Source organism: Cynocephalus volans, chromosome X (genome assembly GCF_027409185.1).
Source record: "Cynocephalus volans isolate mCynVol1 chromosome X, mCynVol1.pri, whole genome shotgun sequence".
In the NCBI taxonomy this organism is placed as follows: Eukaryota; Metazoa; Chordata; class Mammalia; order Dermoptera; family Cynocephalidae; genus Cynocephalus; species Cynocephalus volans.
In genome coordinates this window covers 67,783,096-67,807,119 of record NC_084478.1, presented here as the reverse complement: position 1 = coordinate 67,807,119, position 24,024 = coordinate 67,783,096, and the positions used below count along the sequence as shown (strand labels likewise).

Sequence of the window (24,024 nt, the reverse complement as noted above, 5' to 3'; positions counted from 1 at the left end):
ATTTGATAGATGGAAAAACTGAAGCCCAAGGAAGGAACACACCTTGCCCAGGGCTACTCAGTGAATGGCCAAAGGCATACTAGGGGTCCAGGTCTCCCGTTTCTTAGACTAGAGCTCTTTATGCACCACATCACCTACCCTCTAAAAAGGGGAGGTGGGGAAGGCCAGGTTCAGAATCCATTTAGAGGGAGCATCTCGCCTAAGATCACACAGCCAGTCTGAACCCAGGTGTGCTGCGGGTCTGTCTACTCTGCCACCCTGTTGCCAATCCTCTTTCCTGAACAGCTGGAGAGAGACACCATTCCACAACATGAGAGGATGGCAGAACCAGGATCACTGCTTGGAGTTCAGTCCCAAGGACCAAAGTGGCAGGGTAGGAAGGGGTGAGGAGGCTGGATGGAACAGGAGCACATACTTATTGAAGAGGTTGAGGCCGATTCTATAGTGCCGCCTTTGTACCACGTCGTTGTTGAAGGCTGGTGAGTCCCAGCTGTGCCTTGTCTCCCGCTGGTAAGTCTGCTTGCACAGGCCAGTGGCTGGAGGCTCCCTCAGGCTGTCCCGAGAAGAGGAGCCAGAGCTGCAGTTGATGGTCTCATTGGAGTTGCTGGAGCTCTCAAGGCTCTCGTTATCTCCACCGTCAGAGTTCTCACCTGCTGCCTCGCATTTTCCCAACCTCCGACCCCCAGCCACACCACTGGGCCCAGTGCCACTGTTGGGGGCTGGTGGCAGGGGCCCTGGTGGGGCTGGGGCTGGTCCCTCAGGGGCTGGGTAGTGGCGGTGTGGGATTGGGGCCCTGCCTGGTGGCCCCTTGTGCTTCAGGGTCCCATGGGGGCTGCAGCCATCAGCCTCATACACCAGCTGGCGGTGGACAGAACCGCGATCTGAGCGGTCACTCAGGTCCACGGAGCTGTCACTGGGAGGCTCAATGGTAAGCAAGGGAAGGTGGGCAGCCCGCAGACGGAAATCCCGGCACTCCAAGCACCCAGGACCCCTGCGAGCGCCTTCCTCACGGCTACCATCTTCCCGGGTCCCCGGTGGCACTGGTGGAGGAACTGGGGGGAGAGGGGCTGGTGCCCAGAACTCAGACCGGCCCTGGGGTGGGGGCTCTGTGCTGGGCAGTCGCTCAGGGGATGGTGGGGGAACTGGGTCATCCAGGTAGAGTGGAAGGTCACTGAAGGACGTGGCTGAGCTGTCCTCTTGCTGTTCCTTTGACTCCCGCTTCTCCAGTTGGGCTGACCCTGGCTCCTCAGACATTGGCCCTGATGGGTGACAGTTCAGGGCCTCGTCGATGGATTCAGCCAGAGACTTTACCTGCATACGGGGAAAGGGGAGGAGGGAAAGGGCGAGAAAGGAAGGAAAGATAAAGGGAAGAATGGTGAAGGGTGGAATGAGGGGGAGGGAGGGAAGGAAAAAGGGGGGTGGGTCAGCTGAGAAGGTGGATTCCCCTCCCCTACACTCAATAGGTTCTCAATTATCTATAAAATAACTCCCAGGGAGCCATTGTGAGCTCACAGGAGCTGCGACTAATGCCTACAAGTTCCCTTTTCAGACACCCCAATACTTCCTTCATGTCCATATAGACTCAAGCCAAATGCTACCTCCTCCCTGATTCAAGCTACATTCCTGCCTCTGCCATCCTCCAGGTCAAACCAAAATCCCAGCTTCCTCCGGGCTCCCAGAGCTCTCTGTGTGATTCTCTCTTAGGAAATCCATAATATTTAGCCTTGAGAATCTGGACCACACCTGGTAACTCTGCCTTCCTGTGGTATCCAGCCTCCAAACTGGCCCCTAATGATCCCTGTCTCCTGGTATTCACAACCTTGGGCACCACAATACCAGAGTTGGTCCGTGTGACCAACAGCATATGGCAGAAGTGAAGGTATGTCACTTCCGAGATTAGGTTGTAAAACATTGCCCCTTCCATCTTGAATGTCTTGCTTGCTTGTACTCTCTCTCCCAGACCCCTTGCCTGGGGGAAGCCACGTCATGAGTAGTCCTATGGAGGGGTCCACATGGTGAGGAACTGAACCCTCCTGCCAACAGCCAGTGAGTGAGCTTGGAAGCAGAACTGTCAGCCCAGTCAAGTCTTGGGAGATTGCGGTCCCACACTGCAGCTTGACTGCAGCCTCTTGAGAAGCCCTGAGCCAGAACCACCCAGCCACACCACTCCTAGCTTCCTGGCCCTCAGAAACTGTATGAGATAATAAATGTTCCATGTTTAAGCTCAATTTCTCAGGTCAGTTTTAAGCTACTAAATTTGGGGGTAACTTGTTACACAGTGATAGATAACTGATACACTTCTCCATCAGACCTTTATGGCACTGAGAGCTGGGACCAGACCAGTTCGTCCATCTGCCCCACCAGACTGTGTCCCCTTCTATTCCCCATTTGTCCCTTGAGGGATGAGTCCAGGCCTGGTTTCTCTCTTTTTCAGCTCAGCTCAACACATTACTTGACACAGAAGAGATATTCAATTAAATCTTTGTTGTATGAATGAATGGATGAATGATTCTTTCCTTCCCGCTACCCACCTCTTTGCTAGCTCCAAGGAAACACGGCCAGGCTGATGGCAAAGCCACAGAAGTTAGTGCAAGAGTGAATTCTTCTATTATAAAGCTACATCCATTCATTCATTCACTCACTCATTCAACAATTTCTGCCAAGTATTTCCTGGTTTTGGAAAAAAACTAATATATACTTAGCAGCTACCATGTATTAAGTGCTTTTATATATATTACCTAGTTGAACTGAATCTTCAAAACAGCTCTGAAGGGCTGGCCCGTGGCTCACTCGGGAGAGTGTGGTGCTGATAACACCAAGGCCAAGGGTTTGGATCCCTATATAGGGATGGTCAATCAGCTCACTTGGGAGACCATGGTGCTGACAACACCAAGTCAAGGGTAAGATCCCCTTACCAGTCATCTTTAAAAAAAAAAAAAAAAAAAAAAAACAGCTCTGAAAAGAAGGTTTTCTCTCCATTTTATTGATCACATTTCGGTGAGATTAAACAATTTGCCCAAGGTCACACAACTGGGAAATGGCAGAACTGGGATTCACACCTGGGCAGGTAGGCTGAAACACCCCAAGTCTAGAATGATCTCCCACTACCCTCACTACCAGTTACATTCCCACCCTTCCATGCTTCTGCTGATACAATGCCCATGCAAGCAATAGCCTCCCCAACTATCTCTAACTTGCTAAATCTTCTCTGTCTGGTAAGGCTGAGCTCCAGTGCTGTTTTCTCAAAGAAGCCTTCTCTAGTCCTCTCAGAAGAAAGTTTCCTCTCCCTGTTCTGGGTTCCCACAGTACTATATGTGATCCTTTCTCATGATTCTGAGCACAGTCTATTTTAAGAGACAGTAATGCACACATATGTCTGCCATTTCCTAGTGGACTGGGAGATCCCTGAGAACCAGAACCAGGGCTGGTTACTCAGCCTCAGTCTCCTCTGTAAAATGGGGATGATAAGCCCTGTCCTGCAGGTCTGTTATGAGGCATCCACAGCACCTGGCCCGTAGTAGGAGCTCATTACCTGTTAAGCCTTTATTTGATAGTAGATCAAGTTCCAAATAGTGAGAACTTTTATTATTTGTTGTATAAACCCATATTTTGACTTACTTGTTCTAACAATGTAATTTTTTATCTTGCCAATTCTTTCTCATGATTCTCACAGTCCCAGCTCAGACCATAGCTATTTGTTGTTATTCCAACCTCTTTCAGTTTGGAATACAGGTAAAAAGTAGTTGGAATAGCCAGAGTATGGGGATGAAAGGGAAGAAAGGCCCTTTTCAGGGATCCTGACCTGTTTGGAGAAGGAGTCCTCGAGCTCTGTGATGTCGTTAGAAAACTCTCCAGATGTGGTGACGGAGCTTCCACCACCATCGATGCCCCCACCACAGGAACCTCCATATGGGAGTCCCCGTTCAAGCCGGTGGCTCCGGGCACCAGCCATGGCACCCTCATCTAGTGAGGCAGGCTTGCCCTCGAAGTACGCAGGGTTCTGTGCCTTCTCATACTCCTCAAAGGAGAACTGCATCCGCATGTTGGAAAGGATGATGCGGCGGGACATGCGGCTCTCTGAAGCTGAGCTGCGAAGCCGCTCGAAGTTCTTGTTCATGCGGTACTGGCGGAAGGCTGTCTGGATGGTCCTGGCAGCCCTGCGGCTCAGGAAGGAGCCCCCATACTTCCTCTCCAGCATTTCCACCTGGCAGGGGAGGGTTGAGGGGAACAAGGTCAGAAATTCACTATAGCCTTATATGGCCCTGGGCCCTCAGCCACATTGCCACCCAAGTCACAGCTAACTGCTTCCAGTTGCCTGGATGTGTCAGTGTTGTCTTCTCACTTGAATCTCAGCTAGCACTGGTCACATGGGATTGGGTTATGTTTTGTTTCATTAATTGACAAGAAGTACATGTTGATCATTCAGAAACAGTTTAAAAAAACAAACAGAGAAGCCAAAAAGGAAAGAAAGGAAGAAATAAATGAAGAACAAGATGGAGGAAAGTAAGGAGGAACAGAATGAGAGAGGAGGAAAGAGAGGGAAGCAGAAAGAAAAGGAAAGAAGGAGGGAAGGAAAGGAGAGCGGGAGGAAGAAAGGAGGAAAGGAAGGAAGGAAAATTGGTTCACCTAAAGTCCAAACACCTAGTCATAACCACAATTAACATTTTGGTATATGTCCTTCCAGTTTTTTCCCCCATACGTAGTTTTGTTTTGGCTGTTTGTTTTTTTGTTTTTAGTGAAACAACATACTGTATCACACTGTTCTGAAATTGTCAACTTATGTGTGTGCCTACCCCATTCAACTGAGTTTTTTGAGGACTGGGTCCAGATCTCATTCAGCTTTACATCTCCAGAACCCAGAAATGGAGCTCAAGAAATGTGTGCTGAGCGAATATGAGAACCAGTGGATGGGTGGTGAATGAGTGAGTCCCCAGTAGGGTGAACAGTCCTGGGGCCAGTCTTCTCCAATTCCAGTCTCACTGTCCCTCCCCAAATACCAACCTCAAGCACCATACCCAACCCCTCCCTTGGCCCTCTCTTGCATCCCACTCCCATTCCCAACCAGAGAGCTGTCTCTTCTGTACCTTCTTGTCCTGCAGGTCTGTGGAGAGTTCATAGCTGTCTGACAGGGCCTTGGAGCGCTTTATCTCCTCCTCCTCCTGCTTCCTCAGAGCGACACTAGCTGGCTGGAGGCGTGCCCGCTGAGCCCAGGGGAGGCCCACCCCAGCAGGGGGAGCCCCCATGTGGCTGCTGGTGGGGGGCAGCTGGCTCAGCCGGTAGGGGGGTTGGCTCCCAGGGCTATCAACCGCTGTGTTCAGGTCGCTGCCTGGGGCATCACCCTCCACACTGTGGGGATGAGATAAGATGAGCCAGGATGCGGGAACAGGAGAGGGGCCTGCTGGGCCAGACCGAGAGTGGGTGGAGCAGATCCCTACCCCTGATCCCATCCACCCTTGCTTACTCACAGATATAGGGACCCCAACACTTAAAGACCAGAGGGGAGTTTTAGCCCTCAAGCTAGTCTTCACTGCCCCCACAGTCCTTTCCCATCAAACCCTCTTGCCTTCACAGCTCGATCCTCATTCCCCTCCAGCCCTGTCTTCTCTTAACTCCATCCTCTTAGACTATTTTCCTTGAAGGCTCTGTCTTCTCACAGTCTTGTCCCCAGTTCTACTCACCCCTCACAGCCGGGTCCCCTCACAGCCTTATTCTAAGTCCAGGCTCCTCCCAGTCCTGTCCCCTCAAGCCCCTTTTTCTAACAGCTCTGTCCCCAACAGCTCCATCCTCTGATAGACTAGTTCCCTCACAGCTCCACCCCTCCCCCAGACCTCTTCCCCTCCCAGCTCCATCCCCTCATGTCCCTGTCCCCAACACAATGTACTGTGGTTTCCCTCCCAGTCTGATCTCCAGCACAACCACAGACCAGCCCCCTTGAAGCGCCACCCCCTCCCAGCCCTTTCCCCAGGTGCCCGAGGCCCACCCCTGCATCCTGCCTGCCCAGGCTCTCCCCTCCCCAGCCCAGCCCTGCCCCTGCAGCCCCGTCCCTGCCCTCAGCTGCTGGTGCTCCCAGCCTTGCCAGTTCCCAGGGTTCCCAGGCTCAATGATAGTGGGAGGTGCCTCCCACCCGGTGTCCTCACAGGTAAAGAGCTGCCCTGAGGGGCAGCTTCCTTTTTCTCCTCATGGCCTCCTCTGCTCAGCTGGGGGAGAGGAGCAGGGGGGTGTCCAGGTGGAAGAGTGGCAGGAGTCGGGCTCCAGGTCTTGCCTGCCCCTGTTACCCAGAGCTGTTGTTCTGCCAGGCCTGCTCCCATGGTGCCATGGCAACCAGGCTGCCAGGGAACTCAGATGGCGACAGAGCCCAGGCGCCCTGAGCTGAGCAGGCACAGTGAGGAGCCACAGAGTTGGGGAGAACAGGAGAAGGGTCGGGAAGGGAGGAACAGGCAGGTGAGGAATGGAGGAGACTGTGGGGATGATGGTGTGGCTGGGACCCACAGAATGTTCTGGTTTGGGAAGGCACAAAGTTGGGGGGCTCTTGGCTGGCGAAAGAACTAAGGGGCTACTCCCCAATCCCTACTTGGAAAAGGCCAGGGCAGAGGCAAGCCCTCTGTAGGTGTAGGTGGGTATAGAAGGGATCCTACCAGAGCAGGAGCTTGAGCTGCAACAGGCCTGCCAGCCATGCCTCACTCAGAGCACTTTGCGCTGGGGGCTGGGTGTAGGGGGGTAGGCCGCACCCATGAGGCTGGGTTCCAGGCTGGAGGTGGTGGAGCTTGGCTCTGCCCTGGTGGTAACTCCCACCACTCATCCTCTACCCTCCCAAGTGTTAGTCTGCAATACTGCCAGGAGCAAAGTGGAAACAGACCAGGGGACTGCCCTCCACCCCAAATGCTTGCTCCTCCTGGGCCTCAGGGGCCCTTGATGTCATCCTCCAGGGGGCAGACCTGTCCCAGCCCACCCCCTGCATCTAAGATGCTCCTCTCCTCCCCCTCGGGATTGCAGGATCCTGCCCACCAACCTCTCAACCCTCTCGCCTCCCAGCACACAGCTCGAGCCCAGTTTTAATTGACTGTCTCCTCTATTCATGAACCATCCATAGTTGCCCCTGCCCACAAGAGATGGCCCAAGTTCGTTATTCTGGCATTTGAGGCCTCTCCAAGATGAAATAGCAAATACTTATGGAGCAGTTAGCACATGTAGGCACCCTTCTTACTACTTCACACTTAATAACTTGTTTACTCTTCAAAACAACCCTGTGAGGTAGGTATTGTTATTTGTTTTCATTTTACACATAAAGAAACTGAGGTCCAGAGAGGTTAAGTAACACATCTATGGTCACACAGCTACTAATGATAGAGTCAGGATTTGAATTCAGGCAGTCTGACTCCAGAGCCCAGACTCAAAGATTAAGCCATACTGTAGGGTTGGCTGCCAGCCTTCTACTCCATCCACCCTTCAGCCCTCAGCCTGGCCCAGATCCTGTTTCTCCCAAGTGCTGTTTTCTACCGCCAAACTTCTCATACAGTACCTTCCAGCTGAAATGCAGTTGCCATCCTCTCTGCCATCTGCAATCTGAGAAATCCCCCCACATCCTAGTTCCATCAAGAGTCTGGTCATATGCCACCACTAAGAAGCCCTCCTGAATCCCGCCTCCAGCCAGAAATTACTGCTGATCCTGTTCAGAGTTCCCACACACAGCACATGTCTGTCCTTTTTATGGCCCAGGTTAGCTTTGGCAAAGCGTGACAGCTATTTGTGTTCATGACTCCCAGAATCCCAGCACAGGAAGAGAATTTGGTAATCTAGTGAACACAGAACACAGGGCCTGGAACAGAGTAGGTGCTCAATAAAAGCTTCTGTCATGGGGGGCTCAATGAATGCACTCAGATGGCTACTCTACTAAATACTTTCACCTGAACTTTTACCACAGCCTTTAATCTCCTCTTCCAATCCGTTCTCCATCCTGTGGCCAGAGAGAGCTTTCAAAAGTACGAATCTGGCCATTTTGTTCTCCCACTAAAACCCTCTGTTTGAAAAAATAGGAAAATGTCAGGGCCCCTCAGATGTTCAGAATTTTGCCGAGCATTTGCTGTGAATATCCTCAGGTGTTCCTTGTTACTACTTAATGTAAACTGTGTATGGGCACCCAGGTGTCCAGGGTTGTGCACCTAAGTATAAAAGACTAACAGCTCGGAGCCACAGTGCTTCTCAGAACTCTCAGAGAAGCTACTAGGACAGTTGCTCCTAGACCTGAATAAAACTCGTTCATTTTCCTATACCCACGGCTCCCAGAACCTCTTTTTTTTCTATTACCTAGCTCACAGACCTGCGTGTGGAGGCTTTGTAACGCAATCTGTGCAACAGACTCGAGGGGTCTGGAAGCCCTAGCTTTACAATTGGCATACTCGGCAGGATATTTGAGCAGGTAAGGGAGCCAAAAGCCCCTTTGAGAGGGAGGAAATGTGGCTGCCCCTGAATATGTTGTGCCCTCCAGCCACTTTCCAGGTGACCGGGATCCGGTTACTGCTCACTATACTGCAAAGTCAGCATAGACCAGGCACTCCATGAAGCAGTGTGGCCTCGGAGAGCCCCTTGGGAGGGGGAGGAAATGTGGCTATCCTTTAGTATATGGTGTTCGGTGGCCACTTTTCTGCTGACCAGAGCCTGGCTACTGCTATTATACAAACTGATTGAGATTTAAAGAAGAAAGCAGAGCTGTTGGAAGCACGGATAATCTGTCTGGAGGATGACGTGCTGTGACTGGGCGCCCCTGCCTCTCACACCTGGAAGAACGACAAACCCAGTGGTGAGTTGGAGGAGACTCTGCGTCTCCAGGCACGACCTATTGTGCACCAGAAACTGAAACACGAGCAGTCTGTAGAATCACGTGGACAACCGGAGGGTGATCCACAGGTAACTGAATTCACTACCTATGTCCCATATACCCAGGCTGAATTAGTTGATTTAGGGAGAGAGTTCTGGCAGAAACAGGGGGAACCCCTAGCTGCTTGGCTGCTGCGGTTATGGGACCTACGGGTGGATAGTGTGATGTGCTCTGGTGAGGAGATGGAGAAATTGCCCTCCATTACCATACACCCATCCCGGAGGCAGCAGCTGCAGAATAGCCACAGATATGCACAAGGGCCAGATAATCACTCTTTAATGGAATGGGTGAGTGCAGCTGCCCGAACCGTGTGGGTAAGTGCTGGGGAACTGCCCAAGACTGTGAGTAAATGGCAAACATATACTGAATTGGTTCAAATAATTTGGGAGCTGGGGATGAGGCAGTCCATGTTTAATGTGAACACCTGTGGCCCAGACGATGAAAATTTTAGAGGCAGCATGAGAGACATAGTGCTGCAAAATGCCCCATCAATGTCCTTTGGGTCACTGATGGCCATACTGGCCCCATACATTGGTCATCCTATACATGAAGTAACAACCGTGATAGCTAGTTCGGGTGAAGTAGAGGAGAAAAGACAAGCAAAATGGTCCGAAAAGTGGCTAAGACCAAACTCCCAAGAAATACTTGGGATTTTGTCCCGAAGGGACCAAGCAGGACTAGCTGTAAACAGATGTGGCTTGACTTGCTTGCAGCAGGGGTTGATAAAAAGAAAACTGACTGGTAGCCAAATGCAGTCCTGTTTGCCTTGTGGCAACAATTACACCCTGAACAGCATTTCATTAAACGTCCAGAAACAGGTAGCAAAGTGCACTTGGTGGACTTAAAGGATTTTTTGATTGCTTCTGAGGAGGTGGATGAAATGTTCCAGTTTGATTAGGGAGCAGGCCAAGGTACTCGTCTTTTGAGGGCAGGCGAGGACTGGAGGCTTCACGTTGAATTGGCAATACACTGGTCAAGGACTAATGTGCAGCGTGTTTTGGCGTTGGTAGATACAGGCATAGAATGTAGCCTGATATATGGCAATCCAGATAAGTTTCCAGGGGCCACAGATCATATAGATGGATATGGAGGACATACTATTGAAGTCAAAGCTGTGTCACTGCTATTAAGCATAGGACAATTGCCCCCTCATGTGTATACTTTATATATCCCCAGTAACTGAGTACATCTTAGGTATGGATGTACTTTATGGTTTGCACCTGCAAAAAACAGTTGGAGAGTTTTGGCTATGAATACAGACAATAAAGCCTGTGTTACTGGGATATGCTAAACATGACCCACAGGTGTTACCCCAGCCAAGATGTGTGGTTAGTGTAAAGCAGTATTGCCTACCAGGAGGACATGCAGAGATAGGTGCCACTATATTAGAATTAGAAAAAGTTGGCATTATTCGTCGAGTTCATAGCCCATTTAATGCTCCAGTATGGCCAATGAAAAAACCTGATGATACCTGGAGAATGACTGTAAACTATCGAACTAAACAAAGTAGTGCCTCCTTTGCATGCAGCCATGCCTTCGGTTCATGACTTGATGGATCAGCTGACAACTCAGCTGGGAACTTATCATTATGTATCAGACCTTGCAAATGCTTTCTTTATTCCAATTTTGGCCAATAGCCAAGATCAGTTTGCCTTCACCTGGGAAGAGAGGCAGTGGACCTTTCAAGTATTGCCTCAAGGTTATCTGTATAGCCCAACCATCCGTCATGGTTTAGTGGCTGGGGACCTAGCCAAGTAGACAAAGCCCAGCATGGTTACAATGTTTCACTATATTGATGATGTGTTGTTAATCTCTGATTCTTTTACAGATTTAACCCAGGCAGCTCCAATGCTGCTAGGCCATTTGGAACAATGTGGGTGGGCCGTGAACATAGCCAAAGTACAAGGACCTGGGCTATCAGTCAAATTCTTAGGAGTGGTCTGGTCAAGTAAGACGAGGGTCATCCCAGAAGCTACTGTAGACAAGATACAGGTATACCCTTGACCCACAACTGCAGCCCAGCTACAAACATATTTGGGACTTCTGGGGTATTGGAGAGCTTTTGTACCCCATATGGCTCAAATGGCACACCCACTGTATGCATTAACAAAGAAAGGAGCCCTCTGGGATTGGACTGAGGAAGTAGAACAGGCTTACTGGGCTACAAAAAAGGCAATGCAGCAAGTACAGGCTTTACAAGTTGCTGATCCCACTAAACGTTTTGAATTAGACGTAAATATCACCCAAGAGGGGTTAGGATGGGGTTTGTGGCAGAGACAAGACCGATTCGAAAAACCTGTAGGATTCTGGTCTCAGCTCTGGAAGGGCGCTGAAGTACGCTATTCTCTAATAGAAAAACAGCTAGCAGCTGTATATTCTGCCTTGATGGCCACTGAAGCTATCACAGGAACTGCCAAAGTCCTAGTAAAGACAACATATCCCATACTAGGTTGGCTGTGCACGTGGGCAGCCAACCCTAAAACAGGTGTAGCTCAGACTCCCACTCTGTCTAAATGGGGAGCATATGTAGAACAAAGTAGCACTGTGTCAATGAGTCCTGTCCAAAGAGTTGCAAACTGTGCTAGGACCAGAAGAGGTTGTGGAGGAAACTTTGACACAACCCTTACCCATGGAGGTGGAGGCTACACCTTTCCATGAGGGACAGGGACCTATCGCAGAACAAGCTTGGTATACAGATGGCTCTAGCATGGGACCCTCAGCATCATGGACAGCTGTTGCTGTCCAGCCCTTAACAGATACCATGTGGTATGAAAATGGCACAGGGAAAAGCAGTCAATGGGCAGAATTGAGAGCTGTTTGGATGGTGATAAAAAATGAGCCTGGGCCATTAACCATCTGTACTGACAGCTGGGCTGTGTACAAAGGTTTAACCCTTTGGATCTCTACTTGGAAATATCAATGGTGGATGGCAGGCCACCAACCCCTGTGGGGACAATCCATGTGGCAAGAGTTATGGGAATTGGGGCATGAGAAAGAAGTAACCCTTTTTCATGTCACAGGACATTTCCCCCTAGCCAGTCCAGGAAATGAAGCTGATGCCTTGGCTAAGGTAAGATGGCTGGAGAGAGCCCCAGCTACTGATGTACCCCAGTGGTTACATCGACGAATGCAGCATGCTGGCAGCAAAACCATGTGGATGGCAGCTCAAAGATGGGCCTTGCCTATAAAATGGGAAGATGTAGTAAATGCCTGTCATGCTTGCCCAGTATGTGCTGAAGAGAGTCCACACCCCCACGGGTACCCCATATAGACAAATAACTCAAGGAAGGGTGCCCCTGACTCGATGGCAAGTGGACATTGTCGGACCACTGCCAAGGTCAGAATTTCAGATACATCTTCACTGCTGTTGATACAGCCACTGGTCCTTTGTTTGTATGATCTTGTAAGGCCCCAGACCAGGTAAACACTGTGAAGGCATTGAATAGCCTGACTGCTCTGTATGGTCGGCCTATAGTTATAGAGAGTGACAATGGAACCCATTTTACTGGACATGAGGTTCAGAAGTGGGCTTCCCAGTTGTCTATTCAGTGGAAGTTATATATGCCATATCCCCAGGCAGCAGGGATGATTGAGCAATACAATGGTCTTTTATAAAAGGGGCTGACTATCTGCCCAACTCCCATCACTGAAGGGGTGGACACAGCGGTTACAGCCGACAGTCAGGATTCTAAATGAGACCCCGCAAGGGCGGGCCCTCTCCAGCGGAAGCTCTGTTGCATAGGGCTGCAGCACCTATATGGCTGCAAGTCACTACTAGAGATGAGCTTTTGAAGCCAGGATATGGCAAGAATGGAAATATTCTCTTACCAGCCCCAACCTGTTTACAACAGGGACAGACAGTACAATGGGAATGGCCTTGGACAAAAGAAGCCCCCCATATATGCTGGGTAGGCCTAATAGGGCCTTGGGGGAAAGGATTAGAAGAAGACTTGCAAATTTCACCTTGGGTGACAAGTACTTGGCCTCCTCGAATAAAGGTAACATGGCCTGGAACAGATTAGCACCCTATTCCAAAGGGCACATTTGTATTATCATTATGGCCAATTATGAGTTCCCCTATACTGCTACATATAGAACCTACAGATCTAACAGTACTAGCAGATAATGTATGGTATCATAAACCAGGTAAGATACCTATTTCTGCAACCAACCTTTCCCAGGATGGCAAACTAGCATGTATCTTACCAGAGGGGCGAGAACTCCCCCTATTGGTACCAATAACCCTTCTGTCTTTTCGCCCATAGTATTCTGGCTGCAGGCACCAGAGTCAACTGGATACAGACACATTTGTGGGACCAATGTGTTGGCTTATTAAATATACACTGAACTTACCAATGATGACTACTAACCGGACATGTGCGGCTAATAATTGAAAGAACAAAACTACAGGACAAGCCTTAAGGCATATTGGACAGAGGATAGGTTGTATGAATGTAAGGGTCACTTATCCTTGCTAAGGGGACATCACAGAAGATTCTGAACACGTAGATTGTACGGTGAGGGACCCTGAAGGGGTGGATTGTTAGGGGAAAAAATAGGAAAATGTGAGGGCCCTTCAGATGTTCAGAATCTTGCCGAGCATTTGCTGTGAATATCCTCAGGTGTTCCTTGTTACTACTTAATGTAAACTGTATGGGCACCCAGGTGTCCAGGGTTGCGCACTTAAGTATAAAAGACTAATAGCTCTGTTCCGCAGTGCTGCTCAGAACTCTGAGAAGCCACTAGGACAGTTGCTCCTAGATCTGAATAAAACCCATTGATTTTCCTATACCCACGGCTCCCAGAACCTTTTTTTTCTATTACTTAGCTCACAGCCCTGCATGTGGAGGCTTTGTAACCCAATCTGTGCAACAGACTCAAGGGGTCTGTAAGCCCTAGCTTTACATCTTCCACAGCTCCCTATAACTCAACAAACAACTGAGCACCTTCTACATGCCAGGCACAGTGCTAAGTGCTGGAAATATAAGTGAGCAAGATACACTAGAATATTCCCTTCGGGAGGCAACATTCTAGTGGAGGAAGTGGACTATAAAGAAATAAACAAATATATACTATCAGTTCAGGTAAGGATAAGAACTAGGAAGGAAAACAAAGCAGAGTGCTAAATGGTGGTGTTTTAGATGTGGTCAGAGAAGGCCCTTTTGGAGCAATGGCATATAAACAGAGCCCTGATGGGAAGTGAGGGAGTGAGCTGTGTGGCTGAGGCAAGAGCGGTCCAGAGGGTAAAGCCAGTGCAAAGGCCCTCAGACAGAACTGTACCTGGCATGTTTGAGGAACAGCGAAGAGGCCAGTGTAGCCAGAGAAGAGTGAATGAGGGGAGCGTGATAGGAGATAAGATCAGAGCGCCAATGGTGGCCAAATCGTGAAGGGCACTGAGCATGTGATAAAGACTTTGACTTTTGCTCTGATGGAGATGAGCAGAGGAGGGATGTGATCTAACTTAGGTTTTACAGGAATCATCATCCATAGGATAACCTCCAACTTCCTCACCATGGCCATGGATGGCTCTCCTGACCTGACCCCTGCTTCACATACCCTCTGCCCCATGACCCCAGCCTGGCTACCTCCTGCTCACTCTTCAACATTTAGCTCAGGGGTGCCCTTCCACACCTGCCTGCCTCCACACAGGCTGGCTTACTGGCTCCTCTTCTGTGCCAGTTTAGGGCCCTGTAGTCACCTCTATCCCCAGGGCAAGGGCGTTAATTAGCTCATTGAATCCTTGCACCATTAGCCCCATCTTATAGATGAGAACTGTGGCTCAGAGAAGTGACACAAACTTGCTCACTGTCACACAGCTGTGAAATGGGAAAGCCAGGATGCAAACCCAGGGCCCAGGCTGTCTTTTCATGACATCTTGTTGCCTCTCCCTGCTCCCGGCTCTGTGCTGCCCTTGGCTCTCCACTCTTTGGCAACTCCCTCCTCCAGAGCTCACCCCCTGTTTTGGTGGCAAAGGGAACAGTGGCAGGGAGGCCAAGCTGTCAGCACAGTATCCTACAAGAGGGCCTGGCAAAAAAAAGAATACTTGAGGGCATTGCTTCTGACATCACACACTGCTGAAGAAAAGGCACCTGGGGATATGAATCTCTCAAATCAGAGTCCCCAAAACACTGGGGACATGCTGATCACATGGAAAACCTCTCTTCTTCTCTTTCACATGTACATACACACACAAACACACACACAGGGAACATGTTGTAGAGTAAGAAGCTGGGCAGGCCTAGGTTCAGGTCCTGACTGCCATTTACCAGCTGTGTGAGCCTGCGCATGGCATTTTCCCTCTCTGTACGTCAGTTTCTCATCTGCGCAGGGCTCAAGCAAATGCAATCCCTTCTTCAGATTCCTGGACTTCAGTGAGGGCCTGGAAGACCCCTGTCTCTCTGGAACCCTCCTGGCCAGCAGCAAAGCTCATGCACACACACACATGCACGCACATGCATACACAAGTACAAAAACAGAGACACACCCATAGGCCAACAAACCTAGAAACAAAACACACATCTACAAATACACAAAAATAGACACAAACACATGCATACATGCACTTATACAGACACAACCCCCACCCCCACACATACACGCACGCACACCCACACCCATGTGCACTGTCTGCTGGGCCATACTGTGGGGGGAAATTGGAGAGCATCCTCTGCAGAGGGGGAAATAAGCCATGTTACACAAATAATCACAGTACATATCAGAAAGTTAGAAGGGCTGGGGAACAGAGGAAGTGCTGGGGGAGCACAGGAGAGAGATCCCTTCTGCTTGGGGGTGGCTGAGCAGAATAGAAATAAAAACTCGCACTTACTGTGCACCTTTCCTGTGTCAGGCATTATTTAATCTACATTGCAAACATGAGGGAAGAATTAAGATTCCTATTTTACAGATGAAGAAAAAGGCTACAAGAGGGAAAGTGTCTGCCAAAGGTCTCAGAGCCAGCAAGTGGCAGAACAGGGATTCAAACCCCAAGGCCAGTACTAGTTCCTCTGTTGCCTTGAAGGCTTCCTGGGGAAAGAAGCTTGTGGACTGGGCCTCGCCTAGGAGGAGTTGGTAGAAAGGAGGAATGAGGGAACCATGTGAGCCATGAAGGCACTAAGATGGGGAGAAGTGGGGCAGCATGTTCTACAGGGATTTAGGGCTGGCCTGCCCTGGCAGGGGGCTTTGACTCTCCCAGAATGCTGCTCCTAATGGGAGGTCTTCTCTCCCTCCTTCCCTTTATTGGCACTGCCCGGAGCCAGGCAGCCAGCAGGGGATGGGATCAGGATACAGTTGCCATGGAAATGAATGGGGGCTGTTGCCATGGATACCATAAGATGAGGGCAAGAGGAAGCTAGGGATGCTGAGGACTATCCCCATGACAACTTAGGCCGGAAGTGAGAGACAAGAAAACAAGATGAGGAGGTCAGTGCACCTAGGTGGGGCCAGTGGCTTTGGGCTCTGGAAGGAGGAGACTGGGCAAGGAGGCTGGACCCAGGAGTGGTGGGGGCAGAGGCCAGATGTGGTGGGGGGGGGAGCGGAGGGACAGTAGTCACCACTCCCTCCTCCAACAGTTCTTCTGCAAGCTATTTCTGCTGCCCAATCCCAGTGCCACAGGGATTCCAATTCTCAGCCCAACCTGGCTTGGCACAGGGACTGACAAGGGAGAAGGAGGCCACCTAAGGAGCTGACTGGGTATGCAGTAGGCAAACACAGGCTCTGGGAGTGCACAGACCTGGGTTTGAATGCCAGCTCTTCTTCTTTGCAGCCCTAAAAATAATAGTTGTCATTTATTGAGTATCTACTTTCTGCTAGGTGCAGCAACTCTGCAAGGTCTGCGTTGGTCTGCCTGAAGGGGATAACACGGACGATGAAACTGAGGTTTGGAGAGAGGAAGTAACTTGCCCAGTCTCAAAGCTCAGTAGTGGTGGGGCCAGGATTCAAGCAAAAGTGTATCTGAACACAAAGCTCATGCTCTTACCACCCCTGCCCCTGCCCCAGGCACTGAGCAGCCCCTCCGAGGCAGAGTCCTTTCATTCTCCATCTCCCTGGGCTTTCCCACAGTGGCACACAAGCGGCCAGATGCTGGCCCAATATTCATGGAGTGGGTGAGTGAGGAAGCAACCCAGGAGGAAGCAGAAAAGACTGAGGTTAGATGGAAGAAGCTCCTGACTTCAAAAGCAATGACTCATGGATTTGGCTGGCCAAGGGTAGAAGATCCACAGAACTGGGATGGACTTTACGATCTAGGCTTTATGAACCATCCAATATCACAGATCCAAATTGAGGCCCAGAGGGTCAAAGTGACTTGCTCAGGGTTGCACAGGACAAGAATCCCCCACCTTCTAGGCCAGGATCTCACTTTGAGCTTCAGAAGCCCCTGGGAATCTGTTCCAGCCTCCTCCCCCAACCTCCATAAGCTCCTAAATATCAAGTAGCAACAGCAGTTTACTTGCAATTCCTAGACTATGGTGACCTGATCCACATCTCCATGCCTGGGCTCCTATTCTTCTTTTGCATCTTCTGCTCAGAATGTCCTCTGTTTGCCCTTCACCCCTGGACTTGATCAGTCTGGGTGAGCTCATCTCCATCTTGCAGTACCCTGAGCCGGAGTGCCCTCCTGGGAAGTCAGTTCTGACTTAACTCCCACCCCTCACAGCCTGACAGCCAGCTACTCCCTCCTCTGTGTCTTGTGCACATCCATATCACAGTAGGTCCTTATCACCAGCTAATTTGTGATTCTCTCTTGAAGTGTCCATCCCGTCCCCTGCCCCTGTTTCCCAAGGGCAGTGGCTTGGTATGATTCACCTCTGTGGACCTATCACACCCAGGCCAGGGCCCAGCACACACCAGTTGCTCAGCAGCCACCTTGGTCCCGAAGAACACAGGTAGAAGTCGCGTGTGTCTGTGTGTGTGTGACCATCCTGCCTGACAAGTGTCACCCTAAAAGCCACAGCTCCACATGCTTAAAATCCACCCACACCCAGCCTTGTGATGACATCCACCAGACACATGCACAGAGCCTGCCAGGCACAGAAAGTCACCACCTTACACAATCGACCTCATGCACTCAGAGTTCCTCACACCCAGTCTCACATAATCACACTCCCTCAGATACATAACAGTGCACCGTCTCTCACCACTGTGAGGCCAGCACAGCCTCGTGCAGTCATGCACACGGACACACAGGCACATGGAGACCATACATGCACACAGATTTCTCTCACAACTGATATAAACCTGCCCCTTCCCACTGCACAGGCTCTGCCTGATTCAGCCAATTCAGTTGCCTACACAGAAGTTCACATCCCCATGGCTCCCAGGATTGCCACCTGACTGTGACCTTCCCTCTCCCTCCATTTAGTCATATCCCCACCCACCACACACTCCCCTCTATCTCCTCTCAAATGAAGGCTGGATTGGTCTCCTCCTCCCCAGCTACAGGACACCTAGATTCACACACCCTGGAGAGCCAGTTGAACATTCTCCAACATGACCCTGGAACCATCCACCAGGTTTTTGTCCATACGGTCCCTGTCACCTGTAATGCCTTCTCACCCCTTGCCAACTATTCAAACCCTTCCCAGCCTTTGAAGCCCAACTCTTGCCCCTCTTCCTCCAGCAAGCCCTCCTGGACACCACCCCTCCCCACCCATCTTGGCATCTCCCTTCTGTTTGGGCTAGGAACATATCTTGCTCGTTACTGAAGCCATTTCTGCCTAATCATTTGTGCCCTTCACACCCTGCCTACTTTCCCAAAGGATTTCTCATCTCCCCTGGGAGATGGAGAACTCATGGAGAACATATCCACGGTCTTACTTTTGATCCCTCACAGTATTTAGATTGAGGCTTTGCACCCAGTAGGTGCTCAAGCAATGTTTTCTGGAAGAGTAAATAAGAGATACAGGAAGAGAGGGAGGGAGGAGAGAAATAGACGAGAATTTGAATGAACAAATGAGTGTGAGTGAGGCAATGAGGTGAAGTTCTGGAAAAACAACAGGTTCAACATGATGGGGATGCTGAAGGGAGGGAGAGAGGAAAGAAAGGAGAGGAGGGACTCTCACCTGGGCCTTAATCAAAATGACAGCCACCAACCATGGCACACTTGCCCAACTCTGTACCAACCCCTATGCTTAGCTCGTCGTGTTCTTTCTTGCTAATCTTCATGACAACCCACACAGGTAGATACATTCTCACCATACTCAGGAAGAAAATAAAGCTCAAGGAGAAGATTTGTTCAAGGTTACACAGAGGCAGAACTGGAAGGTAAACTCAGGTTTGTCTAATGACAAAGGCTCAGAGAGGGAAAATCGGGGTATGAGCCCACTCTGGGGCTCTCTGGCTTTGCTCCTAACACAGACACATCATGGAAGGTGTGGGTCCTAAAACCCATAAAGGACACCTTCCACTCTCCTGCCGACACCTCCAGGATGTCTTAGAACCAGCTTCTGGCTAGGTGTAGGGAATATTTAGGATCACTGCATCTGGGGGAAATGGCTTCCCCTCAGATTCAGAGATCCCTAAAGTTGTAGAATCAGAACCTTAAAAGTGCAGGACCAAAGAACCTTAACATCACAGAATGTTAAAATCACATCAATTTTTTTAAATGGGAGAATCATGAAATTTTAAAACCACAGGACTGGAGAATCCAAAAATCACAGCACTGTAAAAATAGAAATCACAGAATTGCATGGAATGTGTCACTGAATCGTGTCATAAATTCACATAATCATAATTTCTTAAAATTGTAGCATCTCAGATTTACAGAATGTCAGAGCTAGAAGAGCCCTTGGAGGCCTTCTGGTCCAACCTCCCTCCTCGTTTTACAGATGGGGAAACTATGTATCAGAGAGGTCAAGTGACATGTCCAAGGTTAGCCAGCTCACCTGCCTCAGGTTAATGGGCTGAGGAGGGCAATAGGCCAGCCCATGTTGGGAGCCATTCACACATGTATTGAGTGCCTCTTGGGTGTTGACAATACCATGAATCAAACCTTGCTCTCTCTCCCAGCCCCTGTTCCCATCCCTGGATAGGAAAGAAGACAAGGCCCTGGTGGGGATGGGGAGAGGAAAGTAGGGTGGGGAGGAACATACATCAGACAGGGAGAAGAGAACAGCTTTTATTGATGGAAATTCCTTTGTACACAACAACACGCACTCCAAAAGGCTTTTTCCTCCTGATCAAATTTACAGAGCACTATGGGAGTAGCAGGGGGCATGGCGCGAGGGCTTTAAGCAGTGGAGGAGATGGCAGCAGTGGCCACAGCAAGGGAACAAATGACGGGGAACTAGGCAGGCTGGGTCCTGCCCCCGTCTGGTCCTCTGAGCCCTAGGCACCCTGCATCTCTGTTTGTGCTCACAGAGGATGGAGGTAGGTCCTTGGGATGTCATATGGAGACCTCTCCAGGAGTGGCAGGCTCCAGGGTGCCTGGGAAGTGGGAGTGCGGGTGTGGGAGGGTCCAGGTTCCAAGCGCCAAGCTTCAAGCTCTGCTTCTCCCACATTTTAGTCAGACCTAGGGCTCCAGCTCTATTAAATTCAGGGGCTGGAGTCCAGGGGAGACAGCAGTGGGGATAGGAATTCCAAGAAGGAGGCAGGGGAGGAAGGGGCATGATGCTTGCCCCTTTGGTTTCTGAAGCGGGGGACAGGGTTCCATGGAGGATCCGCGGGGGGCACTGGTTAAGGCTTTTGCTTCTGCATAGAAAATGGCCCTTGTCCTCTCAGTTACCGAGAGGAGGGACTACTGCACTCGGAGGCCGGACAGCAGAACTGGTGAGCGTCTTCCTCTTCCTCTTCCTCAGTCTCCTCCTCCTCCTCCTCCTCTTCCCTGGGGCCAGGAAGGGTGGGGTAGAGGCCACAGGCGGCAGATGACAGAGAGAGGCAGAGGCATTAGTTTGCAGAGCAGGGGAGATAAATGAAGGGCCAGAACCAGGAGGTGGGACTAGGATGGGGATCCAAATGGGGAGGCCAGTGTGACAGATTATCCAGGGCAAACTCAACCCAGTCTCTAAAGAGCCTGTTGCTGGTTCCCTCTTGGGACAGCCCTCCCCCATACCCAGCCTGGGCTCAGTCTTAAGGTCATTTTAATATAAATAATGGCAACCTACTCTATACTGGCACTTTGTATATATCATCTGATTTAACCCCTGCCACAACTCTGCAAAGTAGCATTTTAGAGATGGGGGAATTGAAGCTCAGAGAGGTTAGATAACTTGCCTGAGGTCACATGGCCGGGCAAGTGGTAGAGTCAGGATTTGAACCTGGAGTTCTTGGAGCTCCAAGTCTCAGACTCATCCCACCAGGTCCTTTGGGTGAACTTGGCAGTATCTCTAGAAATCCACCCTGCCCTTAAAGGACAAATATTTGTATTTCCTGAAGACTCAGGGTCAGGAAAATAGGAGATGCTTAGAAATGGAGTATAGAAAGACCACAGTTTTGGAAGCAAACAGACCTGGGTTCAAACCCCAGCTCTACAAGTGCTTCCAGGATATGTGCCCCCAGGCATGTTATTGCCCTTCTTGGAGCCTCAGTTTCCTCATCTGTAAAAATAGGGCTGATGATACCAACCCCCAAAGGACTGCTGCAAGGACTAGAACATACATCAAGTGCCTGGCAAACAACAGCAATGGGAACATGGTGGTGAGTATTGTTAACTGCTCGTGAACCAAATCGAATTCCCAAAGTGGCCATCTGCCCACACAGAAGCAGCCACAGCAGTGGGGAAGAGTCATTGCAGGAACAAGTGCCTGTCCTTAGGCTACTGCTGAGCAGCACCAGGGGTCAGAGTGCATGTGGCAGTCACTGGAGCTGGGCTTCAGTTTCATGGGGTGGATGGACAGACAGTAGGTCTAGGAGGGGACCAGGTGCCTTGGGAGTGAAAAGGCTGATCTTTAGGGGACAGCCAAGGAAAGAGTATCACCCCATTCCCACACCCCTTGGCTCAGGGAATAAAGTGAGTATGGAGTCTAGGAAACTGGAGGATTGGGAAGGGATGGGAAGGAAAGTGGACAGGCAAGGGAAGGTACTGCTGTCCATCTGACAGACAGACAAGCACACACATACACACACGTGCGCAGGCACACCTTGCTCAGACCCAGAGCTCCCTCTGACGCACTGTTCCACAGACTCACTCAGTCAGCAAAATCACATGAGCCAGGCTCAAGTCCTGGTAAGTGGCCCTCCCATTCTGAGCCTCCCATTCCTCATCTATAAAAGGAGAAGAAAGGGCTGGCCCATGGCTCACTCGGGAGAGAGTGGTGCTGATAACACTAAGGCCACAGGTTCGGATCCCATATAGGGATGGCCGGTTAGCTCACTGGGTGAGCGTGGTGCTGACAACACCAAGTCAAGGGTTAAGATCCCCTTACCAGTCATCTTTAAAAAAAAAAAAAAGAAGAAGAAGAAGAAGAAAAATCCACAGCTCTCAGGGCTGTGTAGAAGAACAAATGATATTTCAGTCCCATTGCTCACCCAGGCCAGGCCACTGCTACCTCTCCCCCTGATATTGCAGTCACCTCCTGACTTCCTCATCCTACCCTCCTGGACCACATTAGCCTTCCTGAAGCCCACCTTCAAGCATGAGTCTCTTCTGTTCAGACACCCATCTGGGCTCCCCATTGCCTCCTGGATAAAGTTTAGACTCCTCAAGTTGGCATTCAAGACTACACCATCATATGGCCTCAGCCGGCCTTTTCTATCAGGTGGAAAAAGCATAGGCTTTGTAGTCAGACTGAGCTGGATTTCAGTACCAGCCCCGCTACCTACTAGCTGGGTGACCTTGCATCCATTTCTTCACCATTCTGGGACTCATGTTCCTTTATCTGCAAAATGAGGAAATACATACTCTGCAAGGTGTGGTGGGACTAAATTAATTCAAGCATGTAAAACACCTGCCATGGGGTAGGTTTGGTGCTTAATACATGGTAACTATTATTATGACTGTCATGATGAGTGGCACCAATGTATCCTACTCACTCATGCCCAGCCTTCATCAAACCAGCTTGTTCATTATTCCATCAGCACACCCAGTCTTTGTCAATTCTGTTTCTTCCACCTAGAATAGTCTTCCTTCTGCACAAATCTCTGCTTATTGGAATCCTGTCTGAATTGCATGACCCAGCTCAAATGCTACTTCCTGCAGGAAGTCCTCCCTGACTCCCAGCCAGAAGTACTTTTTGCTTCCTCCTAGCTCCAGCATCCATGCCTTTGGTCATGCCTTTGTTGCTCTGAACTTTCCTGAAGCATTTCTTTTACCAATCCCCTCAACACCTTGTATCCCCCCCCCACACACACACCATCAATCACCACTGCTTTCTTTCTCTGTGAGAAAGACAGGCTCCTATTCCATTTAAGGCCAGTCTCTCTACCTGGGTTCTGGAGCCCATCCTTGTTCCCTCCTCCACAACAATCATCCTCTCTCCCTCCAGTATTTTCAACCTCTCCTCCTCCGTTGCCTCCTTCCTATCAACATTTATAGAAGCTCCAGTCTTTCCCATCTGGGAATAAAAACCCTCTATCTGCCCCCACATCCCCCTCTGTCCCTCTCTCCTCTTCACAGCTAAGCTTCTTGAGAAATTCGTCTACACTGGCCATCCCCACTTCACTTCGGTACCTCCCACGAGCTCCTCATCCCACTGCAATCTGCCTCATGCGCCCACCACTCCATGGAAACTGTTCTCAGGAAGGTCGCCCAGGCCCTCCTGGTGGTTAAAGCCAATAGACTCTCTTCCACCCGCAGCTTACTCCCCCCAGCTGCAACATTTGACAGCCTTAACAAGGCCCTCCTCTGCACAGCCCTTTCCTTCCTCTGTTTCCTGTTTCCATGAGCCCACTCCCCGCTGGTTTTCCTCCAACTTCTCTGACCCGCCCCCTTCCTCTGCCTATTCCTTACATGTTGGTATCCCCTCCCCAGTTCTGCTCTGGCCCTCTTCTCTTTCATTCCACACTCTCTTTCAGTGATCTTCCATTTCATAACCTCAGGTGTGGCTCTCTAGCATGGATCTCTCTCTTGTAAGGAGCCTAATGCTTGCTGGACAGCTCCACCAGGATGACCCTTAGGGCCTTCAGATCTCCTAGGCATCTCTAACTCGGCATCTTACCACTGCAAACCTGTCCTTCTGCATTTTCCACCTTAGTGAAAGGCACCACTGTACACCCAG

The 24,024-nt window shown here is 50.2% G+C and overlaps 1 protein-coding gene across 1 annotated transcript in view; it reads right to left on the bottom strand.

The window, feature by feature from the left end:
* The window catches only part of IQSEC2 (IQ motif and Sec7 domain ArfGEF 2), an 81,891-nt gene that overhangs the window by 13,708 nt on the left and 44,159 nt on the right, over positions 1-24,024 (bottom strand). The window contains exons 3-5 of the mRNA XM_063083278.1: positions 5,085-5,346; positions 3,803-4,204; positions 416-1,311 (exon numbers count right to left, since the gene is read on the bottom strand). Coding sequence (XP_062939348.1) covers positions 416-1,311; positions 3,803-4,204; positions 5,085-5,346 — 1,560 coding nt within the window. The remainder of the gene's footprint in view (positions 1-415; positions 1,312-3,802; positions 4,205-5,084; positions 5,347-24,024) is intronic.